The 27,315-nt window shown below is 52.8% G+C and overlaps 1 protein-coding gene across 9 annotated transcripts in view; it reads right to left on the bottom strand.

Annotated features, from left to right (window-relative positions):
* Window positions 1-245: 245 nt before the first annotated feature.
* The window catches only part of LOC139248256 (integrin alpha-X-like), a 230,761-nt gene continuing 203,691 nt past the window's right edge, over window positions 246-27,315 (bottom strand). For 7 of the 9 annotated variants that reach the window (XM_070872018.1, XM_070872014.1, XM_070872013.1 and 4 more), the window contains 9 exons: window positions 24,678-24,757; window positions 23,882-23,965; window positions 22,344-22,416; window positions 17,576-17,683; window positions 16,551-16,640; window positions 12,907-13,020; window positions 8,248-8,352; window positions 4,161-4,271; window positions 246-1,510 (listed from right to left, as the gene is read on the bottom strand). In XM_070872018.1, the coding sequence (XP_070728119.1) occupies window positions 1,403-1,510; window positions 4,161-4,271; window positions 8,248-8,352; window positions 12,907-13,020; window positions 16,551-16,640; window positions 17,576-17,683; window positions 22,344-22,416; window positions 23,882-23,965; window positions 24,678-24,757 (873 nt within the window). In that variant the 3' untranslated portion in view covers window positions 246-1,402. The remainder of the gene's footprint in view (window positions 1,511-4,160; window positions 4,272-8,247; window positions 8,353-12,906; window positions 13,021-16,550; window positions 16,641-17,575; window positions 17,684-22,343; window positions 22,417-23,881; window positions 23,966-24,677; window positions 24,758-27,315) is intronic. The other 2 variants (XM_070872016.1, XM_070872015.1) reach the window with 2 other exon arrangements.

The following is a 27,315-nucleotide window of genomic DNA, read 5'->3' as shown; positions in this document are numbered from 1 at the left end:
AGGTCCTTCATCAGGGAGTACGTCCTGGATCCACAAACCGTCAGATGAGCCCTGCATTTGTCGGCCGAATCCTGTCCCAGCCATTCCTTGGTGACGCAACTTTGCTGTAGTCTCTCAATAAAATCGTCCCAATCATCACCAACACAGTACCTCTCGTCTGTGCTGCTAGTGGCCATGCTCGCGTGGTTTAAATCCCAGTTTCTCGTCGCCAATAATATGTCCTGACTATACAGTACAAATGCACACGAGGCCCATGCTAGAGAGAAGGTCACTCTGTGACCAGCAACCTTTATTCCAGCACTGAAGTGGAGAAGATGGGTGGAGCTTCCCCTTTTATACCTGAAAGTCCAGGTTAGGAGTGTCTCCCACAAGTTCACCACCTAGTGGTCAGTGTTCTCACAGTGTACAACTTAGGACAGTTTAGACACGGATTACAATGACAGTTGAATACATGACAGGACTATAATAAACACCGACTCGATCGAGTACAATCGTTGCGGCGAACGTCGTGGGTTCAAGACCCACACACTCCAGAGACTCGAGCCCCCAAAACCCAGGTCCACACCCCCCCAGTTACCAGTACTGAGGGAGAGCTGCACTGTCGGAGGGGCAGTACTGAGGGAGCGCCGCACTGTCGGAGGGGCAGTACTGAGGGAGAGCCGCACTGTCGTAGGGGCAGTACTGAGGGAGCGCCGCACTGTCGGAGGGGCAGTACTGAGGGCGCGCTGCACTGTCGGAGGGGCAGTACTGAGGGAGCGCCGCACTGTCGGAGGGGCAGTACTGAGGGCGCGCTGCACTGTCCGAGGGGCAGTACTGAGGGTGCGCTGCACTGTCCGAGGGGCAGTATTGAGGGAGCACCGCACTGTCCGACGGGCAGTACTGAGGGTGCGCTGCACTGTCCGAGGGGCAGTACTGAGGGTGCGCTGCACTGTCCGAGGGGCAGTACTGAGGGAGCGCTGCACTGTCCGAGGGGCAGTACTGAGGGAGCGTGGCACTGTCTGAGGGGCAGTACGGAGGGAACGCTGCACTGTCCGAGGGGCAGTACTGAGTGAGTGTGGCACTGTCGGAGGGGCAGTACGGAGGGAACGCTGCACTAAGGGAGTGCGGTACTCCGTCAGTATATGCAACTGGGGTGAGTATCAGATCTTGGCTTAATGTGGCTCAAGTCTGTGGAGTGTGTGTGTGTGTGTGTGTGTGTGTGGGGGGCTCGAAGCCACGACCTTCTGACTCAGAGGTGAGGGAGGGAGAGAGAGACCTACTGAGCAACTGTGATCGGCAATTATTGGCTTCACATCTCATCCTCCAACTCAACCACTTCCTTTGGCCTTGGAATGCTGAGAGAGACGGAGTCTGCTGATTGGTCGAAGCCACTGCAGGACGATGTGATGGATGGTGGCTTTTCTCACTCTTGGATAGTTTCCCCCTCGGCCGACGGACCTGCATCCTCCGAGGCTCTCTCTCCAGGGCTGTCTCCATCCCCCGCGTTGTTTCTCCGATTGAAGAATCCAGCCTGTAGGGACCCAGAGTCAGACTTGTGATCATGGGAGCCATTGCCTTGCCTGGGCAGGGCAGGCGAAAAAGCAAATGAGTCGAGTTTATTTGCAAATGATAACAACAACCCAAAATGTTATTTATATAGTGCCTTTAATGTAGTGAATCATCCCAGGGCGCTTCACAGGAGTATTATGAGATAAAAAATTTGACACCGAGCTGTATAAGTAGAAATGATGGCAGGTGACCAAAAGCTTGGTCAAAGAGGGAGGTTTTAAGGAGCGTCTTGACGGAGGAAAGAGAGGTCGAGAGGCGGAGAAGTTTAGGCAGGGAGTTCCAGAGCTTGGGGCCCAGGCAACAGAAGGCACGGCCACCTATGGTTGAGCGATTGTAATAGAGAATAGCTAAAGTAAACTTTGGTCCCTTAGAGGATGAGACTGGGGAGTTAATAATGGGAAACAGAGAAATGACTGGGACTTTGAACAAATATTTTGTATCGGTAGAATACACTAAAAGCATCCCAATAATTGATAATCAAGGGGCTTATAGGGAGGGGAAAACTTAAAACTATCACTAGAGAAAAAGTACTCGGCAAACTAATGGGACTAAAGGTGGACAAGTCCCTTGGACCTGATGGCCTGCATCCTAGGGTCTTAAAAGAAGTGGCTGCAGAGATAGTGGATGCATTGGTTGTAATCTACCAAAATTCCCTGGATTCTGGAGGTCCCAGCGGATTGGAAAACCACAAATGTATCGGCCCAATTTAAAAAAGGAGGGAAACAGAAAGCAGGAAACGATTGACCAGTTAGACTAACATCTGTCATTGGGAAAATGCTGGATTCCATTATTAAGGAAGCAGTAGCGGGACATTCGGAAAAGCGTAATACCGTCAAGCAGAGTCAGCATGGTTTTATGAAAGGGAAATCATGTTTGACAAATTTGCTGGAGTTCTTTGAGGGTGTAATGAGCAGGGTGGATAAAGGGAAACCAGTGGATGTGCATTTGGATTTCCAGAAGGCATTTGATCAGCTGCCATATAAAAGGTTACTGCACAAGATAAGAGCACACAGGGTTGGGGGTACTATATTAGCATGGATAGAGGATTGGCTAACTAACAGAAAACAGAGAGTTGGGACAAAGGAGTCATTTTCAGGTTGGCAAACTAACTAGTGGGGTGCCACAGGGATCGGTGCAGGGTCCTCAACTATTTATAATCTATATTAATGACTTGGATGAAGGGGCCGAGTGTAATGTAAACAAGTTTGCTGATGATACAAAGATGGGTGGGAAAGCAAGTTGTAAGGAGGACACAAAGAATCTGCAAAGGGATATAGACAGGCTCAGTGAGTGGGCAAAAATTTGGCAGATGGAGTATAATGTGGGAAAATGTGAGGTTATCCACTTTGGAAAAATAAAAAAGCAAATTATTATTTAAATGGAGAGAAGGTAAAATGTTTCAGTACAGAGGGATCTGAGGGTCATTGTACATGAAACAGAAAAAGTTAGTATGTAGATACAGCAAGTAGGAAGGCAAATGGAATGTTGGCCATTATTGCAAGGGGGATGGAGTATAAAAGCAGGGTAATCCTCCTACAACTGTACAGGGCGTTGGTGAGACCAAACCTGGAGTACTGCGTACAGTTTTAGTCTCCTTGTTTAAGGAGGGATATACTTGCATTGAAGGCTGTTCAGGGAAGTTTCATTCGGTTGATTCCTGAGATAAAGGGGTTGTCTTATGAAGAAAGGTTGAGCAGGTTGGGCCTATAGTCATTGGAGTTTAGAAGAATGAGAGGTGATCTTATTGAAACGTATAGGATTATGAGGGGGCTTGACAAGGTAGATGCAGAGAGGATGTTTCCCCTTGTGGGTGAATCTAGAACTAAGGGGCATAATAAGGGGTCACCCATTTAAAACAAAGATGAGGAGGACTTTCTTCTCAGAGGGCCGTGAATCTGTGGAATTCTCTGCACCAGTGAGCTGTGGAGGCTGGATCACTGAATATATTTAATGCGGAGATAGACACATGTTTAAACGATAAGTGAGTCCAGGGTTATGGCGAGCGGGCAGGGAAGTGGAGTTGAGGCCAAGATCAGATCAGCCATGATTGTATTGAATGACGGAGCAGGCTCGAGGGGCCAAATGGCCCACTCCTACTATTTCTGATGTTCTTCTGCCATTTGTGACTTTGATGAGAGCTGTTTCGGTACTGTGGTCGGCACGGAAAGCGGATTGGAGGGATTCAAACATGGAGTAGCGGGAAGGATGGGCTCGGATTTGGGAGGAGACAACACACTGAAGGACTTTGGAGAGGAAAGGGAAGTTGGAGATGGGTCGGTAGTTTGCAAGGACGGAGGGGTCAAGGGTTGTTTTTTGTTTGAGAGGGGTGATCACAGCAGATTTGAAGGAGAGGGAGACAGTACCTGAGGAGAGAGAACCGTTAACAATGTCAGCTAACATGGGGAGCCAGGAAGGGAAGTTGGGTGGTCAGCAGTTTCGGATGATGTCGCCGAAGGGCAGCAAGTAGATGAGATATAGGAGGGCGGGGGGGGGCCAAGGATAGATCCTTGGGGGACACCAGAGGTAACGGTGTGGGAGCGGGAAGAGAAGCCGTTGCAGGTGAAGGCACGGCTGTTTCAAGGAGAGAACACTCGGGGACTCCCGGGACCCACCTTATAAAACAGAACGACGAGGATAAGCAGCAAGACCAGGCCACCGACACTGCCCCCCACGATCAGGGGAACGTGATTGACTCCCTCGAAGATGTCCACCTCTGTCAGGATCTGCAGGACGAGAGAAAGAAAGACTTGCATTTATATAGCGCCTTTCACGACCACCGGACGTCTCAAAGCGCTTTACAGCCAATGAAGTACTTTTGGAATGTGGTCACTGTTGTAATGTGGGAAACGCAGCAGCTAATTTGCCCACAACAAGCTCCCACACAGCAATGTGATAATGGCCAGATACTCTGTTCTTTTGTTACAATGATCGAGGAATAAATATGGCAAGGATACCGGGGATAACTCCCCTGCTCGTCTTCCAAATACTGGCCATGGGATCTGTTGCGTCCATCTTAGAGAGCAGACGGGGCCTCAGTTTAATGTCTCATCCGAAAGACGGCCCCTCCGACAGTGCAGTGCTCCCTCAGTACTGCCCCTCCGACAGTGCACACTCCCTCAGTACTGCCCCTCCGACAGTGCAGTGCTCCCTCAGTACTGCCCCTCCGACAGTGCAGTGCTCCCTCAGTACTGCCCCTCCGACAGTGCAGCACTCCCTCAGCACTGCCCCTCCGACAGTGCAGTGCTCCCTCAGTACTGCCCCTCCGACAGTGCACACTCCCTCAGTACTGCCCTTCCGACAGTGCAGCCCTCCCTCAGTACTGCCCCTCCGGCAGTGCAATGCTCCCTCAGTACTGCCCCTCCAACAGTGCAGTGCTCCCTCAGTACTGTCCCTTCGATAGTGCAGTGCTCCCTCAGTACTGCCCCTCTGACAGTGCACACTCCCTCAGTACTGCCCCTCCGACAGTGTAGCACTCCCGCAGTACTGCCCCTCCGACAGTGCAGTGCTCCCTCAGTACTGCCCCTCCGACAGTGCACACTCCCTCAGTACTGCCCCTCCGACAGTGCAGCCCTCCCTCAGTACTGCCCCTCCGGCAGTGCAATGCTCCCTCAGTACTGCCCCTCCAACAGTGCAGTGCTCCCTCAGTACTGTCCCTTCGATAGTGCGGCACTTCCTCAGTACTGCCCCTCCAACAGTGCAGCACTCCCTCAGTACTGCAATGGGAGTGTCAGCCTAGAATTATGTGCACAAGTCCCTGGAGTGGGACTTGAACCCACAACCCTCTGACTCAGAGGCGAGTGTGCTACTCACTGAGCCACAGCTGACATGAGAGAGGGAGAGGGAGTTTTGGGGGTACGAATCAGACGGGAATCTCCTGGGACACATCCCTCTGACCCCGGGATCTGTGGTGGGATGGAAAATATCGGGACACTATCGGGAGAAATTATATATCATTTGCCAAAAGAGTCATGGTGTTGGTACTTCTGATCTCGAAGGTGCTGAGACTGTAAATGGGATTGTCACCTGGAGCACTGTGCACGGTTTTAGTCTCCTTATCTGAGAAAGGACACACATGCCTTGATGGTTGACCAGACTGATTCCAGGGATGAGAAGGTTGTCCTATGAGGAGAGATTGAGTAGATGTTGCCTGTACTCTCTGGAGTTTAGAAGAATGGGGAGGTGATCGCACTGAAACATCTGAGGGGGATTGACAGGGTAGATGCTGAGAGGCTGTTCCCCCTGCCTGGGGAATCTCGAGCCAGGGGGCACAGTCTCAGGATAAAGGGTCGGCCATCGAGGACTGAGATGTGGAGAAATTTCTTCACTCAGAGGGTGGTGAATCTTTGGAATTCTCTGCCCCAGAGGGCTGTGGATGCTGAGTCTCTGAGTATATTGAAGGCGGAGATCGACAGATTTTTAGATATTGAGGGAAGCAAGGGATATGGTGATCGGGCGGGAAAGTGGAGTTGAGGTCGATGATCAGCCATGATCTCATTGAATGGCGGAGCAGGCTCATGGGGCCAAATGGCCAATTCCTGCTCCTAATTCTTAAGTTCTTATGGCCCGAAAAACAGGACTCTGTGACTCCCTATGAAGGAGACTCTGTAACTCCTTATAAAGGGGACCTGAGACTCCCTATAAAGGGGACCCCGAGACTCCCTATAAAGGGAATTCTGAGTCCGTATAAAGGGGACCCCGAGTCTCCCTATGAAGGGGATCCAGGCTCCCTATAAAGGGGATCCTGATACCCTATAAAGAGGAACCTGACTCCCTATTAAGGGGACCCCAGGCACTCCAGGATGTGCCCAGTCTGGTGGGCATCAGTCCACGCCCGCTCGCACCAGGGGCGTTCCCCAGGTCTCAGGGCCCAGAGCCGGGGTCGACCCTATGCCCCGCGTGAAAGTTCCGTGTCCTGGGGATGGTGGTGCACTTCCCCCTCTGACCGCTGGGGAAAGCCTCGTGCCCCCCCCCCGCACCGCTCACTGTGCCCCCCCCCCCCCACCACTCCGGCCCAGCCCCCCACACTCACATACTGAGCATCGTAACTCAGCCCCACTCACCGTGCCCCCCCACACCCACATACTGAGCATCGTAACTCAGCCCCACTCACCGTGCCCCCCCACACCCACATACTGAGCATCGTAACTCAGCCCCACTCACCGTCCCCCCCACACACTCCCGGCCCAGCTTCCCCCCCCCCCTCTCCCCACACCCACATAACAACATAAGAACATAAGAATTAGGAACAGGAGGAGGCCATCTAGCCCTTCGAGCCTGCTCCGCTATTCAACAAGATCATGGCTGATCTGGCCGTGGACTCAGCTCCACTTACCCGCCCGCTCCCCGTAACCCTTAATTCCCTTATTGGTTAAAAATCTATCTATCTGTGACTTGAATACATTCAATGAGCTAGTCTCAACTGCTTCCTTGGGCAGAGAATTCCACAGATTCACAACCCTCTGGGAGAAGAAATTCCTTCTCAACTCTGTTTTAAATTGGCTCCCCCGTATTTTGAGGCTGTGCCCCCTAGTTCTAGTCTCCCCGACCAGTGGAAACAACCTCTCTGCCTCTATCTTGTCTATCCCTTTCATTATTTTAAATGTTTCTATAAGATCAGCCCTCATCCTTCTGAACTCCAACGAGTAAAGACCCAGTCTGCTCAATCTATCATCAAAGACCCAGTCTGCTCAATCTATCATCTCCAGAATCAGCCTAGTGAATCGTCTCTGCACCCCCTCCAAAGCTAGTATATCCTTCCTTAAGTAAGGTGACCAAAACTGCACGCAGTACTCCAGGTGCAGCCTCACCAATACCCTGTACAGTTGCAGCAGGACCTCCCTGCTTTTGTACTCCATCCCTCTCGCAATGAAGGCCAACATTCCATTCGCCTTCCTGATTACCTGCTGCACCTGCAAACTAACTTTTTGGGATTCATGCACAAGGAACCCCAGGTCCCTCTGCTGCACAGCATGTTGTAATTTCTCCCCATTCAAATAATCCCTTTTACTGTTTTTTTTTCCCCCCAAGGTGGATGACCTCACATTTTCCGACTTTGTATTCCATCTGCCAAACCTTAGCCCATTCGCTTAACCTATCTAAATCTCTTTGCAGCCTCTCTGTGTCCTCTACACAACCCGCTTTCCCACTAATCTTTGTGTCATCTGCAAATTTTGTTACACTACACTTTGTCCCCTCTTCCAGGTATTCTATGTATATTGTAAACAGTTGTGGTCCCAGCACCGATCCCTGTGGCACACCATTAACCACCGATTTCCAACCCGAAAATTTATCCCGACTCTCTGCTTTCTGTTAGTCAGCCAATTCTCTATCCATGCTAATACATTTCCTCTGACTCCGCATACCTTTATCTTCTGCAGTAACCTTTTGTGTGGCACCTTATCGAATGCCTTTTGGAAATCTAAATACACCACATCCATCGGTACACCTCTATCCACCATGCTCGTTATATCCTCAAAGAATTCCAGTAAATGAGTTACACATGATTTCCCCTTCATGAATCCATGTTGCGTCTGCTTGATTGCACTATTCCTATCTAAATATCCCGCTATTTCTTCCTAAATGATAGCTTTACATACTGAGCATTGTAACTCAGCCCCACTCACCGTGCCCCACCCCACCCCCGGCCCAACCCCCTCCCCCACACCCACATACTGAGCATCGTAACTCAGCCCCACTCACCGTGGCCTGCTTGTACTGGCCAGCCCCTTCCCACACATCCACGTACTTGGCCTCATCGTAACTCAGCACCACTTTGCTGGGAAGCCCCAGTTTCCTCACCTTGAGCTGCAGAAAGGGGGGAATCACAGGGTGAAACACAATGTGTAAATTTGCAGACGACACCGAATTGCGGGGTGGGCGGGGTTAGCCAGCACGGAGGAGGACTGCAGGAAATGACAGGAGGACATTAATAAACTTGCAGAATGGGCCTATAATTGGCAAATGAAGTCTGTAATGTATTTGCTTCGTGGGTTCTTTGCTTACAAATTCATAGCAACACATTGCTATTAAGAACTAGTTGGCTTATTAACAAAAGGTTTAACAATCACACGACACATTACAGTTCATCCACCAGGCTCACAACTACCTGCCTCATCGTGGATCTCCGAACCCAACTGGCTGGGGTTTTATTGAGTCTTGTGAACATCACGTGACTGGCTAAGCCCCTCCCAACTCAACAGCTCTACCAACCTGTGAGCATACTCACAGGTGCATACATTATTATAATAATAACGTTTATTTATATCGCGCCTTTAACATGGTAAAACGTCCTAAGGTGCTTCACAGTAGTGTTACAGACAAACAGATAAATTTAACACCGAACCACAGAAGAAATTAAGGCAGATAACCAAAAGTTTGTTTAAAGAGGTAGGTTTTAACAAGCGTCTTAAAGGAGGAAATAGAGGTAGGGAGACGGAGAGGTTTAGGGAGAGAGTTCCAGAGTTTAGGGCCCAGGCAGCTGAAGGCACATCCACCGATGGTTGAGCAGTTATAATGAGGGACATTCAAGAGGCCAGAATTTGAGGAGCGCAGACATCTCGAGGGATTGTGAGGCTGACAAAGATTATAGAGATAGGGAGGAGCAAGGCCATGGAGGGATTTGTAAACAAGGATGAGAATTTTGAAATCGAGGCGTTGTTTAACTGGGAGCCAATGTAGGTCAAAAGGCACAGGGGTGATGGGTGATCTTCACTTGGTGCGGGTTAGGACACGGAGTTTTGGATGACCTCAAGTTTACATAGTGTGGAATGTGGGAGGCCGGCCAGGAGTGAGTTGGAATAGTCAAGTCTGGAGGTAACAAAGGCATGAATGAGCGTTTCAGCAGCAGAAGAGCTGAGACAGGGGCGGAGGCAAGCAATGTTACGGAGGTGGAAAAAGACGGTTTTAGTTATGCGGTGGATATGTGGCTGGAAACTCATTTCAGGATCAAATATCACACCTAGGTTGCAAACAGTCTTGTTCTCCCTCAGATTGATGCTGGGGAGAGGGCTGGAGTCGGTGGTTAGGGAATGCAGTTTGTGCCGGGGACCAAAGATAATGGCTTTGGTCTTCCCAACATTTAACTGGAGAAAATTTCTGCTCATCCAGTACTGGATGTCGGACAAGCAATCTGACAATTTAGATACCAAGCAGGGGTCGAGAGAAGTGGTGGAGAGGTGGAGCTGGGTGTCGTCAGCCTACATGTGGAAAGTGACTCCGTGTTTTCGGATGATATCGACAAGGGGCAGCATATATATAGATGAGAAATAAGAGGGGACCAAGGACAGATCCTTGGGGGACACCAGAGGTAACGATGTGGGAGTGGGAAGAGAAGCCATTGCTGGAGATTTTCTGGCTACGATTAGATAGATCAGAATGGAACCAGGCGAGTGCAGTCCCACGCAGCTGGACATTGGTGGAGAGGTGTTGGAGGAGGATGGACTGTCCAACTGTGTCAAAGGCTGCAGACAGGTCCAGAAGGACGAGGAGGGATAGCTTACCTTTGTCACAGTCACAAAAGAAAACATTTGCGACTTTGATGAGAGCAGTTTCGGTCCTGTGGCAGGGGCGAAAACCAGATTGAAGGGATTCAAACATTGAATTGATGGAAAGATGGTCACGGATTTGGGAGGTGACAACACGATCAAGTACTTTGGACAGGAAAGGGAGGTTGGAGATGGGGTGAGAGCCAGCGAGCAAAGTGGGATCAAGGTTTGGTTTTCTGAGGAGAGGGGTGATGACAGCAGATTTGAAGGAGAGGGGAACAGTACCTGAGGACAGAGAACCGTTAACAATGTCGGCTAACATCGGAGCCAGAAAAGGAAGTTGGGTGGTCAGCAGTTTAGTGGGAATAGGGTCAAGAGAGCAGAAAGTGGGTCTCATGGAAAAGATGAGTTTGGAGAGATTAAAAGGGGAGATCAAAGAGAAACTAGAGAAAGATGTGAGTTCAGGGCGAGGGCAGGTGGGAGCATCAGGTGAAGTTTGGCCCTGTGAGCTAGGTGGAGGAAGGGAACTCACAGAGGCAGCTGATCAGATGGTCTCAATCTTTGGGACAAAGAAGTCCATGAGCTCCTCACACTTGTTGTTGGAGGGGAGTGTGGTGGAGACAGGGGAGAGGGGTTTAAGGAGACGGTTAGCAGTAGAGAATAGTAGTCGGGAGTTAGTTTTACAACCCAGGATGATCCTGGAATAGTGAGCAGTTTTTAATCGACAAGATTAAGAACTGATAATGTTTTACGTGTTTGAGCCAGATCTGGCGGTAATGGCTAAACCAGTTGTCCACCACATCTGTTCAAGTCTGCGGCCTTTTGTCTTGAGGGAGCGAAGATGAGGGTTGTACCAGGGGGAACGGCCAGGGTGGGAGAGAGTAATCATTTTAATAGGGACTAGGACATCAAAGGTGGTAGTGAGGGTGTGGGTGAGCAGATCGGTGGCTGAGGAAATGTAATTGTTAATAGAGGGCCAAAGGTTGGACAGTTTCAAGGTGATAAGTGCAGTTGTAATAGAATTTGGAGAGTTTTTTCCAGGGGCGGATGCAGAAGGAAGTAGGTTTGTATTGGGGAAGGGGAATGTGGGTCGAGAACCATACAAGGAAATGGTCAGAGATGGCCTCATCTGTAATTGACACTTTGGAATAGCAAGGCCAAAGAGATTGCAAGGTCAAGGGGGTGTCTGTGAATATGGGTTGAGATTTACATGGAGCGAGAGGTTAAGGGAGGACAGGAGAGTAGTGAACTCAGAGGAGAGAGAGCAAGATAAGTTGAGATGGAGTTTGAAATCGCCGAGGATGAGAAGTCGCACTACATTACAAAGTACAGCACAGATAAAGAAAGAAAGAAAGACTTGCATTTATATAGCACCTTTCACGACCACCGGACGTCTCAAAGCGCATTACAGCCAATGAAGTACTTTTGGAGTGTAGTCACTGTTGTAATGTGGAATAAATAATGGCCCCAGGACATTTGGGAGAACTCCTCTGCTCCTCTTCGAAATAATGTAATAGGATCTTTTACATCCACCTGAGGGGGTAGACGGGGCCTCGGTTTAACTGTCTCATCCGAAAGACGGCACCTCAGTACTGACCCTCTGACAGTGCAGTGCTCCCTCAGTACTGACCCTTCGACAGTGCAGTGCTTCCTCAGTACTGACCCCTCGGACAGTGCAGTGCTCCCTCAGTACTGACCCCTCGGACAGTGCAGCACTCCCTCAGTACTGACCCCTCTGACAGTGCAGTGCTCCCTCAGTACTTCCCCTCCGACAGTGTTGCACTCCCTCAGTACTTCCCCTCCGACAGTGTTGCACTCCCTCAGTACTGAACCCTCCGACAGTGTTGCACTCCCTCAGTACTGACCCTCCGACACTGCAGCTCCCCCTCAGTACTGAACCCTCTGACAGTGCGGCACTCCCTCAGTACTGAACCCTCCGACAGTGCAGTGCTCCCTCAGTACTGACCCTTCGACAGTGCGGCATTCCCTCAGTACTTCCCCTCTGACACTGCAGCTCCCCCTCAGCACCGCACTGCAGTGTCAGCCTGGACTTTTGTGCTCAAGCTCCTGGAGTGGGACTTGAACCCAAAACCTTCTGATTCAGGGGCGAGTGTGCTACCCACTGAGCCACAGCTGACAGTGGAGCTGACAAGAGGACATTAATAAACTTGCAGAATGGGCCCATATTCACAAATTAAGTCAAACACAGATAAATGTGAGGTTTTACATTTTGGTATGAAGAATAAGGAGGTCACTTATTACTTGGAGGCGCGAGTCTGGGTGGGGTAGAGGAACAAAGGGATCTCGGAGTACAATTACACAAATCACTAAACGTTGCCACAGGTTAGCAAGGCCGTAAAAAAGCAAACAGACACTCGGGTTTATTTCTAGAGGGAAATAATTCAAAAGTAGAGAAGCTATGCTGAACCTGTATCAAACCTTGGTTAGACCACACTTGGAGCACTATATACAGTTCTGGTCTGGTTAGACCACACTTGGAGTACTGACCCTCCGACAGTGCAGCACTCTCTCGGTATCGCCCCTCCGACAGTGCAGCGCTCCCTCAGTACTGCCCCTCCGACAGTGCAGCACTCCCTCAGTACTGCCCCTCCGACAGTGCAGTGCTCCCTCAGTACTGCCCCTCCGACAGTGCAGCGCTCCCTCAGTACTGACCCTCCGACAGTGAGAGAGAGCTTTGGCGGGAGTGAGGGTGTGAGAGAGGGAGTGAGTGAGTCAGGGTGGTGGAGGGAGGGAGGGAATGAGTGAGTCAAGGGGTGAGGGAGAGAGGGAGGGAGGGGTGGAGAGAGGGAGGGAGGGGTGGAGAGAGGGAGTGAGTCAGGGTGGTGGAGGGAGGGAGGGGAGATTAGGCACATACCTCCGCGATCACCGGCGACATTAGCTCCCCCTGGACGTCAAAAATCACCGTCCCATGATGCTCCAGTGCGGCCAGGTTGCACCTCAGTGCCGCGCACAGTGCGATCCCACAGTCCTGGTGAGGAAGGAAGATGGAGAGAGGCTGGGTTATCGGGTGCTCGTGCATAACTCAAAAGCCACTCTGGGCAGCCCCCCCCACCAATTGCGACCCCAACCCGCACGGTGGTAAAAACAGCAGCACTACCCCTCTGACAGTGCAGCACTCCCTCAGTACTACCCCTCCGACAGTGCAATGCTGAGCCTAGATTTAATGTGCTCAAGTCCCTGGAGTGGGACTTGAACCCACAACCTTCTGACTCAGAGGCTAGAGTGCTACCCACTGAGCCACAGCTGACACTGACATAACTGACTTGTTATCAATATTGAAGCCCATGTGATTAAAGGGACAGTGGCAGCATGGATATAACACTGGCTAAGGGACAGAAAGCAGAGAGTAGTGGTGAACGGTTGTTTTGCAGACTGGAAGGAGGTATACAGAGGGGTTCCCCAGGGGTCAGCATTGGGACCACTGCTCTTTCTGATATATATTAATGACCTGGACTTTGGTACACAGGGCATAATTTCAAAGTTAGCAGATGACACAAAACTGGGAAATGCGTGAACAGTGAGGAGGACAGTAACAGACTTGAGGAGGACACAGACAGACTGGTGACATGGGCACACCTGGGGGTACTTGCGCATGTGTAAGATTCGGCGAAAACATCGGCATAAACTTTTGGACTTATAAGTTTTGAACTTTGCTGGGACACAGTCACTGTACAGCAGAAGAGCTAACCTGGGTAAGTCCAAACATGTTTTAACTTGAATAGACATCAGCTGGGTGGGAATGAGAATGGCTGAGAGCAGGTTAATTGGGTGCCTTTTGTCATGGAATGGGAACCCATCAGTGAGACATTAAGTCAGGTGGCCGGTGTTTCAGGCCATCGAAAGACAAAGGAAAGCTATTTTGAACAAAGACTCATTGGAGCCACCCAATGAGGGACAGCCCAGTTTGACACAGGGGCAGGCAAAGACTTGGTTTTTGCTTTTCAGTTGGATAGCCTCAGGCGGGAAGAACAGTTGGATTTTTAACAGTCTTGCAGGTATTTCACCACAGACAGTCTCTCGAAGTGAGGATGACTTGCTTCCATGTCAAAAAGGGATGAGTTCACAGGTGTTTCAATGAAGGACCTAATATTCCAGATCCTGAACTATATTGTGAAGGGTGGCAGATGCCTGTGTGTGGATTTTTTAATGTGTGCTGGCCATTGCACACCAGCCACCACACGGGCTTGACAGAGCTTGGTCTTGGGCCAGTGGCAAGGATTATCCAAGACTAACTGGAGACCAGCTCTGCTGCACAGACCGAGCGCACACACATTTCGCAGTGTGGGCTGGCCCCTGCTGTTCCTGGGCCCTCGCCTCTTCTGGGCCCCAGATTTACGTTGGAAGCCATCTCTTGCTCTCCCCCTCTTCTTCGCCTGCTTGCAACGCACAAGACTGAGCACTCCATCTGGAACGGAGAGAAGAAACCACCATCTACGAGCCAAGAGAGCCTCGCTACTTCGACTGGGAGGCGGACCTTGAGACTGGACTTGAATACCAGTTTGGTACGGACCCAGAAGATCGGGAGAAGCAGCGAGTAATCCAGAGGGGTAATTGATGAGCATTTATCCCAGCCCACGGATCTTTAAGACCACCGCATAATGTGAAAGGATGTCGTGTGTCCCAACCAAGCTGTAGGGGTTTTCAAGGGAGGTGTTTTAGACGTGGGTACTTCGCGTTAGGGGCCTGTTTAGACAGGCCAAACTGTGAAGTGTACTGCATTTGTTTATTTTACACACCAGGGTGTGTGTTTGGTTTTACTGGGTGCAGGTGTGTGTTTTAACTTTAATAAAAGCATTGCCGGTACACGGACCAAGGTACCCGTCTCTGACTCATTCATCTGTTCAGTACAGTAACTCCAGCGTTAGAACTATTGTAAAGTGGGGATGCTTCGAAAACACCCAAGGAAAACCACTTACAGGAGGACACAGACAGACTGACGGGGTTAGACAGGTTAGATGCAGGAAGAATGTTCCCAATGTTGGGGAAGTCCAGAACCAGAGGTCACAGTCTAAGGATAAGGGGTAAGCCATTTAGGACCGAGATGCGGAGGAACTTCTTCACCCAGAGAGTGGTGAACCTGTGGAATTCTCTACCACAGAAAGTTGTTGAGGCCAATTCACTAAATATATTCAAAAAGGAGTTAGATGAGGTCCTTACTACTAGGGGGATCAAGGGGTATGGCGAGAAAGCAGGAATGGGGTACTGAAGTTGAATGTTCAGCCATGAACTCATTGAATGGCGGTGCAGGCTAGAAGGGCCGAATGGCCTACTCCTGCACCTATTTTCTATGTTTCTATGTTTCTATGACTGGTAACATGGGCAGACACGTGGCAGATGCAGTTCAATCCAGAGAAGTGTGAAGTGATACCTATTGGTAGGAAGAATGAGGAGGAGAGGCAATATAAACTGAAGGGTAGAATTCTAAAGGGGGTGCAGGAACAGAGAGACCTGGGGGTGTATGTAGAGACCTGGGGGGGTATGTGTACAAATCTTTGAAGGTGGCAAGACAAGTTGAGAAGGCGGTTAACAAAAGCATATGGGGATCTTTGGTTTAATAATAGAGGCATAAAGCACAAAAGCAAGGAAGTTATAGTACCTTTATAAACACTGGTTCGGCCTCAACTGGAGTATTGTGTCCAATTCTGGGCACCGCACTTCACGAAGGATGTCAAGGCCTTGGAGAGGGTGCTGAGGAGATTGACCAGAGTGGTACCAGGGATGAGGGACATCAGTTACATGGGGAGACTGGAGAAGCTGGGGTTGTTCTCCTTGGAGCAGAGAAGGTTAAAGGGGAGATTGACCAGAATGGTACCAGGGATGAGGGACATCAGTTACATGGGGAGACTGGAGAAGCTGGGGTTGTTCTCCTTGGAGCAGAGAAGGTTAAAGGGGAGATTGACCACAATGGTACCAGGGATGGGGGACTTCAGTTACATGGGGAGACTGGAGAAGCTGGGGTTGTTCTCCTTGGAGCAGAGAAGGTCAAAGGGGAGATTGACCAGAATGGTACCAGGGATGAGGGACATCAGTTACATGGGGAGACTGGAGAAGCTGGGGTTGTTCTCCTTGGAGCAGGAACGGTTAAGAGTTTATTTAATAGAGGTGTTCAAAATCATGAAGACTTTGATGGAGTAAATAAGGAGAAATTGTTTCCCGTGGCAGGAGGGTGGGTAACCAGAGGACACAGATTTAAGGACCAGAGGGGGAGATGAGGAAACATTGTTTTACGCAGAGAGTTTATGTGATCTGGAACGCACTGCCTGAAAGGGCGGTGGAAGCAGATTCAATAGCAACTTTCAAAAGGAGAATTGGATAAATAGTTGAAGGGGAAGTACTCAGGGCGATGGGGAAAGAGCAGGGGGAGTGGGACTAATTGGACAGCTCTTTCAAAGAGCCACACAGTACGATGGGCTGAACGGCCTCCTCCTGTTCTCTATCAGTCTATGATTCTTTGATCTTCTCCTCCCGCCTCCGTTTTCAACGAGCGTTGGTCCTTACCAGTACGATGTAATCTCGCGGGTCCGCCGACATCGCTCCCTCCGGCACTGCCACGCTCTCCACTGCGGGCTGGCAGATGGAGCGGGTACCCTGGTAAGGGACGGGTACAAAGGGGAGAAGGTCACTAACAACACCCACTTTTATTGATATAGAGCCTTTACCGGAGTGAAACGTCCCAAGGTGCTTCACAGGGTGTTATGTGATAAAATAATCTCTCAGCAAGCAGTTAGGAAAGTAAATGGTACATTGGCCTTTATTACAGGAGGATTTGAGTATCAGAGTAAAGACGTCTTCCTGCAATTATATAGGGCCCTGGTGAGACCACACCTGGAGTGTTGGGTACAGTTCTGGTCTCCTTACCTAAGGAAGGATATACTTGCCACAGAGAGAATGCAACGAAGGTTCACCAGACTGATTCCTGGGATGGGAGGGATTGTCCTATGAGGAGAGATTGAGTAGATTGGGCTTATATTCTCGAGAGTTTAGAAGAATGAGAGGTGATCTCATTGAAACATACAAAATTCTTACAGGGCTTGACAGAGTAGATGCAGGGAGGCTGTTTCCCCCGGGCTGGGGAGTGTAGAACCAGGGGTCACAGTCTCAGGATAAGGGGTCGGCCATTTAGGACTGAGATGAGGAGAAACCTCTTCACTCACAGGGTGGTGAATCTTTGGAATTCTCTCCCCCAGAGGGCTGTGGAGGCTCAGTCTTTGAGTGTATTTCAAGACACAGATTGATATATTTTTGGATATTATGGGAATCAAGGGATATGGGGATAGTGCAGGAAAGTGGAGTTGAGGTCGAAGATCAGCCATGATCTTATTGAGTGGCGGAGCAGGCTCGAAGGGGTCGTTTGGCCCACTCCTGCTCCCTATGTTCCGATGTTCTTCAGTCCCTACTGCTGTTAAGTAAACACAGGCTGAGGAAAAGTGGCCGTGAGGGTGGTGAGGGGCGGTGGATCAAGATGTCCGTCCTCGAGACAAGCGCGCGCCCTTTTTTCCGCCGTCTCCCGCCGCGGCACTCACCGGCTTTCTCTCGGAGACGGTGACATTCCAGAGCATGCGGGCACCGACCCTCACCGGGACCGTGAAGGTTACTCCAACCGCCAGGGTCCTGAGGCCCAAGTTCTCCACCTGCGAAGGTCGCAACGACAACTGATTCACGGAGAGTCATAGAATCACAGAAAATTACAGCACGGAAGGAGGCCATTCGGCCCATCATGTCCGCTCCGGCCGACAAAGATCTATCCGGCCTTATCCCACTTTCCAGCTCTCAGTCCGTAACCCTGAAGGTTACGGCACTTCAAGTGCACATCCAAGTACTTGTTAAATGTGGTGAGGGTTTCTGTCTCTACCACCCTTTCAGGCAGTGAGTTCCAGACCCCCCATCACCCTCTAAACCTCCGACCAATTACTTTAAATCTATGCCCCCTGGTTGTTGACCCCTCTGCTAAGGGAAACATGCGCTTCCTATCCACACATGAATTCAGGGGATTATATAGGGTGTAGGGCACAGAGACAGGCCATTCAGCCCATCGGGTCCGTGCCGGTGTTTATGTTCCACACGAGCCTCCTCCCACCCCTCTTCATCTCACCCCATCAACATATCCTTCTATTCCTTTCTCCCTCCTGTGTTTATCCAGCTTCCCCTTAAATGCATCTGTGCTATTCGCCTCAACCACGCCCTGTGGTAGTGAGTTCCACATTCTCACCGCTCTCTGGGTGAAGAAGTTTCTTCTAAATTCCCTATTGGATTTCTTGGTGCCTATCTTATATTGATGGCCTCTAGTATTGCTCTTCCCCACAAGTGGAAACATTCTCTCTGTATCCACTCTATCAAAACCGTTCATAATTTTAAAGACCTCTATTAGGTTACCCCTTAGCCTTCCCTTTTCAAAATAAAAGAGGCCCAGCCAGTTCAATCTTTCCTGATGTGTACAACCCTCACATTTCTGGTATAATCATTGTAAATCTTCTCTGCACCCTTTCCAGTGCCGACATACCCTTTTTATAATATGGTAACCAGAACTGTGCTCCAAGTGTGGTCTAACCAGACCAGATTGTGCACAGTGCTCCAAGTATGGTCTAACCAGACCAGAACTGTGCACAGTGCTCCAAGTGTGGTCCAACCAGACCAGAACTGTGCACAGTGCTCCAAGTGTGGTCTAACCAGACCAGAACTGTGCACGGTGCTCCAAGTGTGGTCTAACCAGACCAGAACTGTGCACATTGCTCCAAGTGTGGTCTTACCAGACCAGAACTGTGCACAGTGCTCCAAGTGTGGTCTAACCAGACCAGAACTGTGCACAGTGCTCCAAGTGTGGTCTAACCAGACCAGAACTGTGCACAGTGCTCTAAGTGTGGTCTTACCAGACCAGAACTGTGCACAGTGCTCCAAGTGTGGTCCAACCAGACCAGAACTGTGCACAGTGCTCCAAGTGTGGTCTTACCAGACCAGAACTGTGCACAGTGCTCTAAGTGTGGTCTTACCAGACCAGAACTGTGCACAGTGCTCCAAGTGTGGTCCAACCAGACCAGAACTGTGCACAGTGCTCCAAGTGTGGTCTTACCAGACCAGAACTGTGCACAGTGCTCCAAGTGTGGTCGAACCAGACCAGAACTGTGCGTAGTGCTCCAAGGGTGGTCTAACCAGACCAGAACTATGCACGGTGCTCCGAGTGTGATCTAACCAGACCAGAACTATGCACGGTGCTCCGAGTGTGATCTAACCAGACCAGAACTGTGCAGTTCTCCAAGTGTGGTCTAACCAAGGTTCAATACAAGTTTAACATAACTGCTCTGCTTTTCTATTCTACCCTCTGGAAATAAACTTTTTTAATGGCCTTATTAACCTGTGTCGCTAATTTTAATGATTTGTGTATTTGGACTCCCAGATTTGGGCCGGGGAGACTCCTGTCTGGTGCCTGTGGTCCGTCCCTACCTTTCGCCTCCCTCACCTTATGGGTCAGTGGGATACTTCCCCTGTCAAACAGGACTAACCCCTTCCCTCCCCCTGCCCCATCAGATGGTTAAAGAGATGGTTACAGCTGTGGGAGGTGGCAAAGGTACCAAAACAATGGGCCGTGTCCTAATCCCAACCATCTTCAGCTGCTCCATCAACGACCTTCCCTACATCAGAAGGTCAGAAGTGGGGATGTTCGCTATTGACTGCACAGTGTTCAGTTCCATTCACAACTCTTCAGATAATGGAGCAGTCCGTGCCCACATGCAGCAAGAGCTGGGTGACATTCAGGCTTGGGGTGGGAAGTGGCAAGTAACTTTCACGCCACATAAGTGGCAGGCAATGACTATCTCCAACAAGCGAGAGTCTAACCACCTCCCCATGACATTCAACAGCATTACCATCCTGGGGGTCACCATTGAACAGAAACTTAACAGGACCAGCCACATAAATACTGTGGTAACAAGAGCGGGTCAGAGGCTGGGTATTCTGTGGCAAGTGTCTCACCTCCTGACTCCCCAAAGCCTTTCCACCATCTACAAGACACAAGTCAGGAGTGTGATGGAACACTCTCCACTTGCCTGGATGAGCGCAGCTCCAACAACACTCAAGAAGCTCAACACCATCCAGGACAAAGCAGCCCTCTTGATCGGCTCCACCACCACCTTAAACATTCACTCCCTCCACCACCGGCGCACCGTGGCTGCAGTGTGTACCATCCACAAGATGCACTGCAGCAACTCGCCAAGGCTTCTTCGGCAGCACCTCCAAACCCGTGACCTCTACCACCTAGAAGGACATGGGCAGTAGGTGCATGGGAACACCACCATCTCCACGTTCCACTCCATCCAGACTTGGAAATATATCGCCATTCCTTCATCGTCGCTGGGTCAAAATCCTGGAACTCCCTCCCTGACACCACACGGACTGCAGCGGTTCAAGAAGGCGGCTCACCACCTTCTCAAGGGCGATTGGGGACGGGCAATAAATGCCGGCCTTGCCAGTGATGCCCACATCCCGGAACAAATAAAAAACACTGATATTGCTATCCTGCCAGACTGTTAACCGGCCTGTGACGCATCCCACCCCTTCCCACTGCCCTGAGGGACACCAGACCCCAACCAATCACTCTGAGGGACAATACCGTCCCAGCACGGAGGCTGCGAGGGGCGACAGGTCCCGGCACGGAGGCTGCGAGGGGCGACAGGTCCCGGCACGGAGGCTGCGAGGGGCGACAGGTCCCGGCACGGAGGCTGCGAGGGGCGACAGGTCCCGGCACGGAGGCTGCGAGGGACGACAGGTCCCGGCACGGAGGCTGCGAGGGACGACAGGTCCCGGCACGGAGGCTGCGAGGGACGACAGGTCCCGGCACGGAGGCTGCGAGGGACGACAGGTCCCGGCACGGAGGCTGCGAGGGACGACAGGTCCCGGCACGGAGGCTGCGAGGGACGACAGGTCCCGGCACGGAGGCTGCGAGGGACGACAGGTCCCGGCACGGAGGCTGCGAGGGACGACAGGTCCCGGCACGGAGGCTGCGAGGGACGACAGGTCCCGGCACGGAGGCTGCGAGGGACGACAGGTCCCGGCACGGAGGCTGCGAGGGACGACAGGTCCCGGCACGGAGGCTGCGAGGGACGACAGGTCCCGGCACGGAGGCTGCGAGGGACGACAGGTCCCGGCACGGAGGCTGCGAGGGACGACAGGTCCCGGCACGGAGGCTGCAAGGGGAGACAGGTCCCAGCACGGAGGCTGCGAGGGGAGACGAGTCCCAGCACGGAGGCTGCGAGGGACAACACCGTCCCAGCACGGAGGCTGCTAGGGGAGACAGGTCCCAGCACGGAGGCTGCGAGGGACGACAGGTCCCGGCACGGAGGCTGCGAGGGACGACAGGTCCCGGCACGGAGGCTGCGAGGGACGACAGGTCCCGGCACGGAGGCTGCGAGGGACGACAGGTCCCGGCACGGAGGCTGCGAGGGACGACAGGTCCCGGCACGGAGGCTGCGAGGGACGACAGGTCCCGGCACGGAGGCTGCGAGGGACGACAGGTCCCGGCACGGAGGCTGCGAGGGACGACAGGTCCCGGCACGGAGGCTGCGAGGGACGACAGGTCCCGGCACGGAGGCTGCAAGGGGAGACAGGTCCCGGCACGGAGGCTGCGAGGGGAGACGAGTCCCAGCACGGAGGCTGCGAGGGACAACACCGTCCCAGCACGGAGGCTGCTAGGGGAGACAGGTCCCAGCACGGAGGCTGCGAGGGACGACAGGTCCCAGCACGGAGGCTGCGAGGGACGACAGGTCCCGGCACGGAGGCTGCAAGGGGAGACAGGTCCCAGCACGGAGGCTGCGAGGGACGACAGGTCCCAGCACGGAGGCTGCGAGGGACGACAGGTCCCAGCACGGAGGCTGCGAGGGACGACAGGTCCCAGCACGGAGGCTGCGAGGGACGACAGGTCCCAGCACGGAGGCTGCGAGGGGAGACGAGTCCCAGCACGGAGGCTGCGAGGGACAACACCGTCCCAGCACGGAGGCTGCTAGGGGAGACAGGTCCCAGCACGGAGGCTGCGAGGGGCGACGAGTCCCAGCACGGAGGCTGCGAGGGCGACAGCTCCCAGCACGGAGGCTGCGAGGGGCGACAGCTCCCAGCACGGAGGCTGCGAGGGGCGACGGGTCCCAGCACGGAGGCTGCGAGGGGCGACAGGTCCCAGCACGGAGGCTGCGAAGGGCGAGGGGTCCCAGCACGGAGGCTGCGAGGGGCGACAGGTTCCAGCACGGAGGCTGCGAGGGGCGACAGCTCCCAGAGTCCCAGACCGCCCTTGGCCACACCCCCACTCACCTTGTAGGAGTGTTTGACCGTCCGAGCCTCCCACCGTCCGGCGGTGAAGTTAACGTGCCGCGTGTACTCGGCCCTGCGGAGATGTCAAGGGGAGATTTGAAAGAGGTGTTGAATTGGATAAATTGGGGAAGAATTCTCAGGGCGATGGGGAAGGAGCGGGGGGAGTGGGATTAATTGGACAGCTCTATCAAAGAGCCGGCTCAGTACGATGGGCCGAATGGCCTCCTTCAGCGCTGTGACATTGGCTGAAATGGGGCCGCGAGATTGTGCAATGCTCCCCGGTTACTCACTGAGTCCTTGCCCTGATCTGGGAGGAGGAAAATTCTCCCCCTCGGGGCACGGATATGGCGGGTGTGGGAGGGAAGGAGGGAAGTGGGGAGCAATAACCCAAAATGGGCGAGGGGGGGGGGGGGGAGGAGTCCCTGGTCGGGCACAAATCTTAGGGCCTCCTCCACCCTCCCCCTCCCCCACCGCACCGCCCCCCTCCCCCCCCGCACCACCCTCCCCCTCCCCCCGCTCCGACCTCCCCCTCCCCCTCCCCCCGCTCTGACCCCCGCACCGCCCTCCCACTCCTCCTCCCCCGCACTGCCCTTCCCCCCCACCCCGCCCTCCTCCGACTCCCCTCCCCCCTCTCCCCGTTCCGCCCTCCCGATGCCCATCACCTCCTCGCTCACCCCACGGCCCCCCTCGCTCACCCCACACGGCCCCCTCCCCCTCGCTCACCCCCACGGCCCCCTCCCCCTCGCTCACCCCACGGCCCCCCTCGCTCACCCCACACGGCCCCCTCCCCCTCGCTCACCCCCACGGCCCCCTCCCCCTCGCTCACCCCCACATCCCCCTCGCTCACCCCACGGCCCCCCTCGCTCACCCCACACGGCCCCCTCCCCCTCGCTCACCCCCACGGCCCCCTCCCCCTCGCTCACCCCCACATCCCCCTCGCTCACCCCACGGCCCCCCCTCGCTCACTTCCACGGCCCCCCTCGCTCACCCCCACGGCCCCCCCCTCGCTCACCCCCACGGCCCCCCCTCGCTCACCCCCACGGCCCCCTCCCCCTCGCTCACCCCCACATCCCCCTCGCTCACCCCCACATCCCCCTCGCTCACCCCCACGGCCCCCCCTCGCTCACCCCCACATCCCCCTCGCTCACCTCCACGGCCCCCCTCGCTCACCCCCACGGCCCCCCCCTCGCTCACCCCCACGGCCCCCCCTCGCTCACCCCCACGGCCCCCCCTCGCTCACCCCCACATCCCCCTCGCTCACCCCCACGGCCCCCCCCTCGCTCACCCCCACGGCCCCCCCTCGCTCACCCCCACGGCCCCCCCTCGCTCACCCCCACGGCCCCCCCTCGCTCACCCCCACGGCCCCCCCTCGCTCACCCCCACGGCCCCCCCTCGCTCACCCCCACATCCCCCTCGCTCACCCCCACGCTCACCCCACGGCCCCCCCCTCGCTCACCCCCACGGACCCCCCCTCGCTCACCCCCACGGCCCCCCCCTCGCTCACCCCCACGCTCACCCCACGGCCCCCCCTCGCTCACCCCGAGGCCGCGACATTCACCGCGTATCGAAGGTGCATCGTGCGGGAGAAGGAACTCTCGTTGGTGATTCTCGAGGGGTTCTCGCTGTGGAGAGAGAGAGAGAGAGAGAGAGAAGGGGGGGAGCAGGTTAGTGCGAGAGTGATGGACGAGGGCGGGGGAACTGAGTGTAGAGTGTAGAGGAACCTTTACTCTGTATCTAATCCCGTGCTGTACCTGCCCAGGGAGTGTTTGATGGGACAGTGTAGAGGGAGCTTCACTCTGTATCTAATCCCGTGCTGTACCTGCCCAGGGAGTGTTTGATGGGACAGTGTAGAGGGAGCTTTACTCTGTATCTAATCCCGTGCTGTACCTGCCCAGGGAGCGTTTGATGGGACAGTGTAGAGGGAGCTTTACTCTGTATCTAATCCCGTGCTGTACCTGCCCAGGGAGTGTTTGATGGGACAGTGTAGAGGGAGCTTTACTCTGTATCTAACCCATGCTGTACCTGCCCAGGGAGCGTTTGATGGGACAGTGTAGAGGGAGCTTTACTCTGTATCTAATCCCGTGCTGTACCTGCCCAGGGAGTGTTTGATGGGACAGTGTAGAGGGAGCTTTACTCTGTATCTAATCCCGTGCTGTACCTGCCCAGGGAGTGTTTGATGGGACAGTGTAGAGGGAGCTTTACTCTGTATCTAACCCATGCTGTACCTGCCCAGGGAGTGTTTTATGGGACAGTGTAGAGGGAGCTTTACTCTATATCTAATTGTGCTGTACCTGCCCTGGGAGTGTTTTATGGGACAGTGTAGAGGGTTGGTACCTGGAGGCACTGATGGTGAAATTCTCGGTCTGTTCCTCACTGCCAGATGTGCCGATGTCGAACACAGCATCGAAGGTTACCTGCGGGGACAGAGAGGGTTACAGGAGGCTGGATTATGTCGGGCGATGTTCCCAGGATGGTATATAGAGAAGCTAGGAACTCACAGGTACAATTCCGGGTGTGTGGCAGGTGTATGATTAACCAGAGCTCTCCCTATTACAGCAGTGATACAGTTTCCCCACGTCCCCCTCCCTCAGGCTGAGTTCTCCCTATTACTTCAGTGATACAGTTTCCCCATGTCCATCTCCCTCAGGCTGAGCTCTCCCTATTACTTCAGTGATACAGTTTCCCCATGTCCCCCTCCCTCAGGCTGAGCTCTCCCTATTACTTCAGTGATACAGTTTCCCCATGTCCATCTCCCTCAGGCTGAGCTCTCCCTATTACAGCAGTGATACAGTTTCCCCACGTCCCCCTCCCTTGGGCTGAGCTCTCCCTATTACAGCAGTGATACAGTTTCCCCACGTCCCCCTCCCTTGGGCTGAGCTCTCCCTATTACTTCAGTGATACAGTTTCCCCATGTCCATCTCCCTCAGGCTGAGCTCTCCCTATTACAGCAGTGATACAGTTTCCCCATGTCCATCTCCCTCAGGCTGAGCTCTCCCTATTACAGCAGTGATACAGTTTCCCCACGTCCCCCTCCCTCAGGCTGAGCTCTCCCTATTACAGCAGTGATACAGTTTCCCCATGTCCATCTCCCTCAGGCTGAGCTCTCCCTATTACAGCAGTGATACAGTTTCCCCATGTCCATCTCCCTCAGGCTGAGCTCTCCCTATTACAGCAGTGATACAGTTTCCCCACGTCCCCCTCCCTCAGGCTGAGCTCTCCCTATTACAGTTTCCCCACGTCCCCCTCCCTCAGGCTGAGCTCTCCCTATTACAGCAGTGATACAGTTTCCCCATGTCCCCCTCCCTAAGGCTGAGCTCTCCCTATTACAGCAGTGATACAGTTTCCCCACGTCCCCCTCCCTCAGGCTGAGCTCTCCCTATTACAGCAGTGATACAGTTTCCCCACGTCCCTCTCCCTCAGGCTGAGCTCTCCCTATTACAGCAGTGATACAGTTTCCCCATGTCCATCTCCCTCAGGCTGAGCTCTCCCTATTACAGCAGTGATACAGTTTCCCCATGTCCATCTCCCTCAGGCTGAGCTCTCCCTATTACAGCAGTGATACAGTTTCCCCATGTCCATCTCCCTCAGGCTGAGCTCTCCCTATTACAGCAGTGATACAGTTTCCCCATGTCCATCTCCCTCAGGCTGATTATAAAGTAACCGTAAACCAGGTTCTAGAAGGTAATGTCCCCAATACATTGCCGAATATAGAAGATTTGTTCACAACACTGACAGGTGGTCAGATTTTCTCAAAACTGGATCTTACGAATGCCTACTTACAGCTTGAACTAGATGAGGAGTCCAAGTCATGCTTGACTATAAATACTCATCTAGGCCTATATGAATTTAATAGGCTACCATTTGGAGTGTCTTCCACCCCTGCCATATTCCAAGTGGTGATGAACCAGGTATTGAAGGGGCCGTATGTTATTTGGATGACATACTAATTTCAGCACCAAATAGGCAAATTCATAATAACATACGGCTGGAGAAGCACAGAGTACGAGTGTCTGCTCGTAAGTGTGAGTTATTTAAAAACTCAGTGGGGTACTTAGGGTACAGAGCAGACAAAAATGGTTGACATCCAAACAAGAAAAAACTGGATGCAATTAGAAATGCACCCACTCCCAGGAATGTCACTGAACTTCGTTCATTCTTGGGTCTTTTGATCCATTATGGGAAGTTCCTACCAAATTTGGCTACAGTATTACATCTACTGAATGACCTATTGAAAAAACAGGTCCATTGGAAGTGGTCAAAAGAATGCGATACAGCATTCAAGGAGTGTAAAAGCAAATTGGTAGAGAGCACCATGTTAGTTCACTATGACTTATCAAAGGAGATTAAGCTAGCATGTGATGCCTCTCCGTTTGGAGTTGGGGCAGTGATCTCTCATGTATCACGTAGTGGGGAGGAGAGACCAATTGCTTTTGCTTCATGCACTCTCAGTGCCAGTGAGAGTAATTATGCGCAAATTGAAAGGGAAGCTTTGGCATTAATTTTTGGGGTCAAGAAGTTCCACAAATACTCGTATGATCGTAAGCTACCATCGTTATGGACCATAAGCCCCCAACAGCAATCCTCCATCCAAAGTCCCCAGTTCCAACATTAGCTGCAGCCCGAATGCAGAGATGGGCTTTGATTTTGTCAGCATATACATATGATATTGAATATAGACAATCAGCTGATCACAGTAATGCTGATGCAATGTCTAGATTGCCTTCCCCATCACAAGTTACACCAGATAGGGAAGAAGTGTTTTATTTTTCATACATTGATGAACTGCCAGTCACAGCTGAAGAGATTGGTAGAGCAACCAAACGAGGCCCAGTGATGTCAAAGCTGTATGATTATATTGCAAATGGATGGCCAAACAGGTAACAGACAAAGATACACATCTGTTCTTCATTCATAGGAATAAATTATCAGTCGATAAAGATTATATCATGTGGGGTGCAAGAGTGGTTATACC

The sequence above is a fragment of the Pristiophorus japonicus genome, unplaced genomic scaffold, assembly GCF_044704955.1.
Source record: "Pristiophorus japonicus isolate sPriJap1 unplaced genomic scaffold, sPriJap1.hap1 HAP1_SCAFFOLD_29, whole genome shotgun sequence".
Classification (NCBI taxonomy): Eukaryota; Metazoa; Chordata; class Chondrichthyes; family Pristiophoridae; genus Pristiophorus; species Pristiophorus japonicus.
The sequence above is the reverse complement of the archived record's forward strand: the minus strand, read 5'-3'. Positions and strand labels throughout refer to the sequence as shown.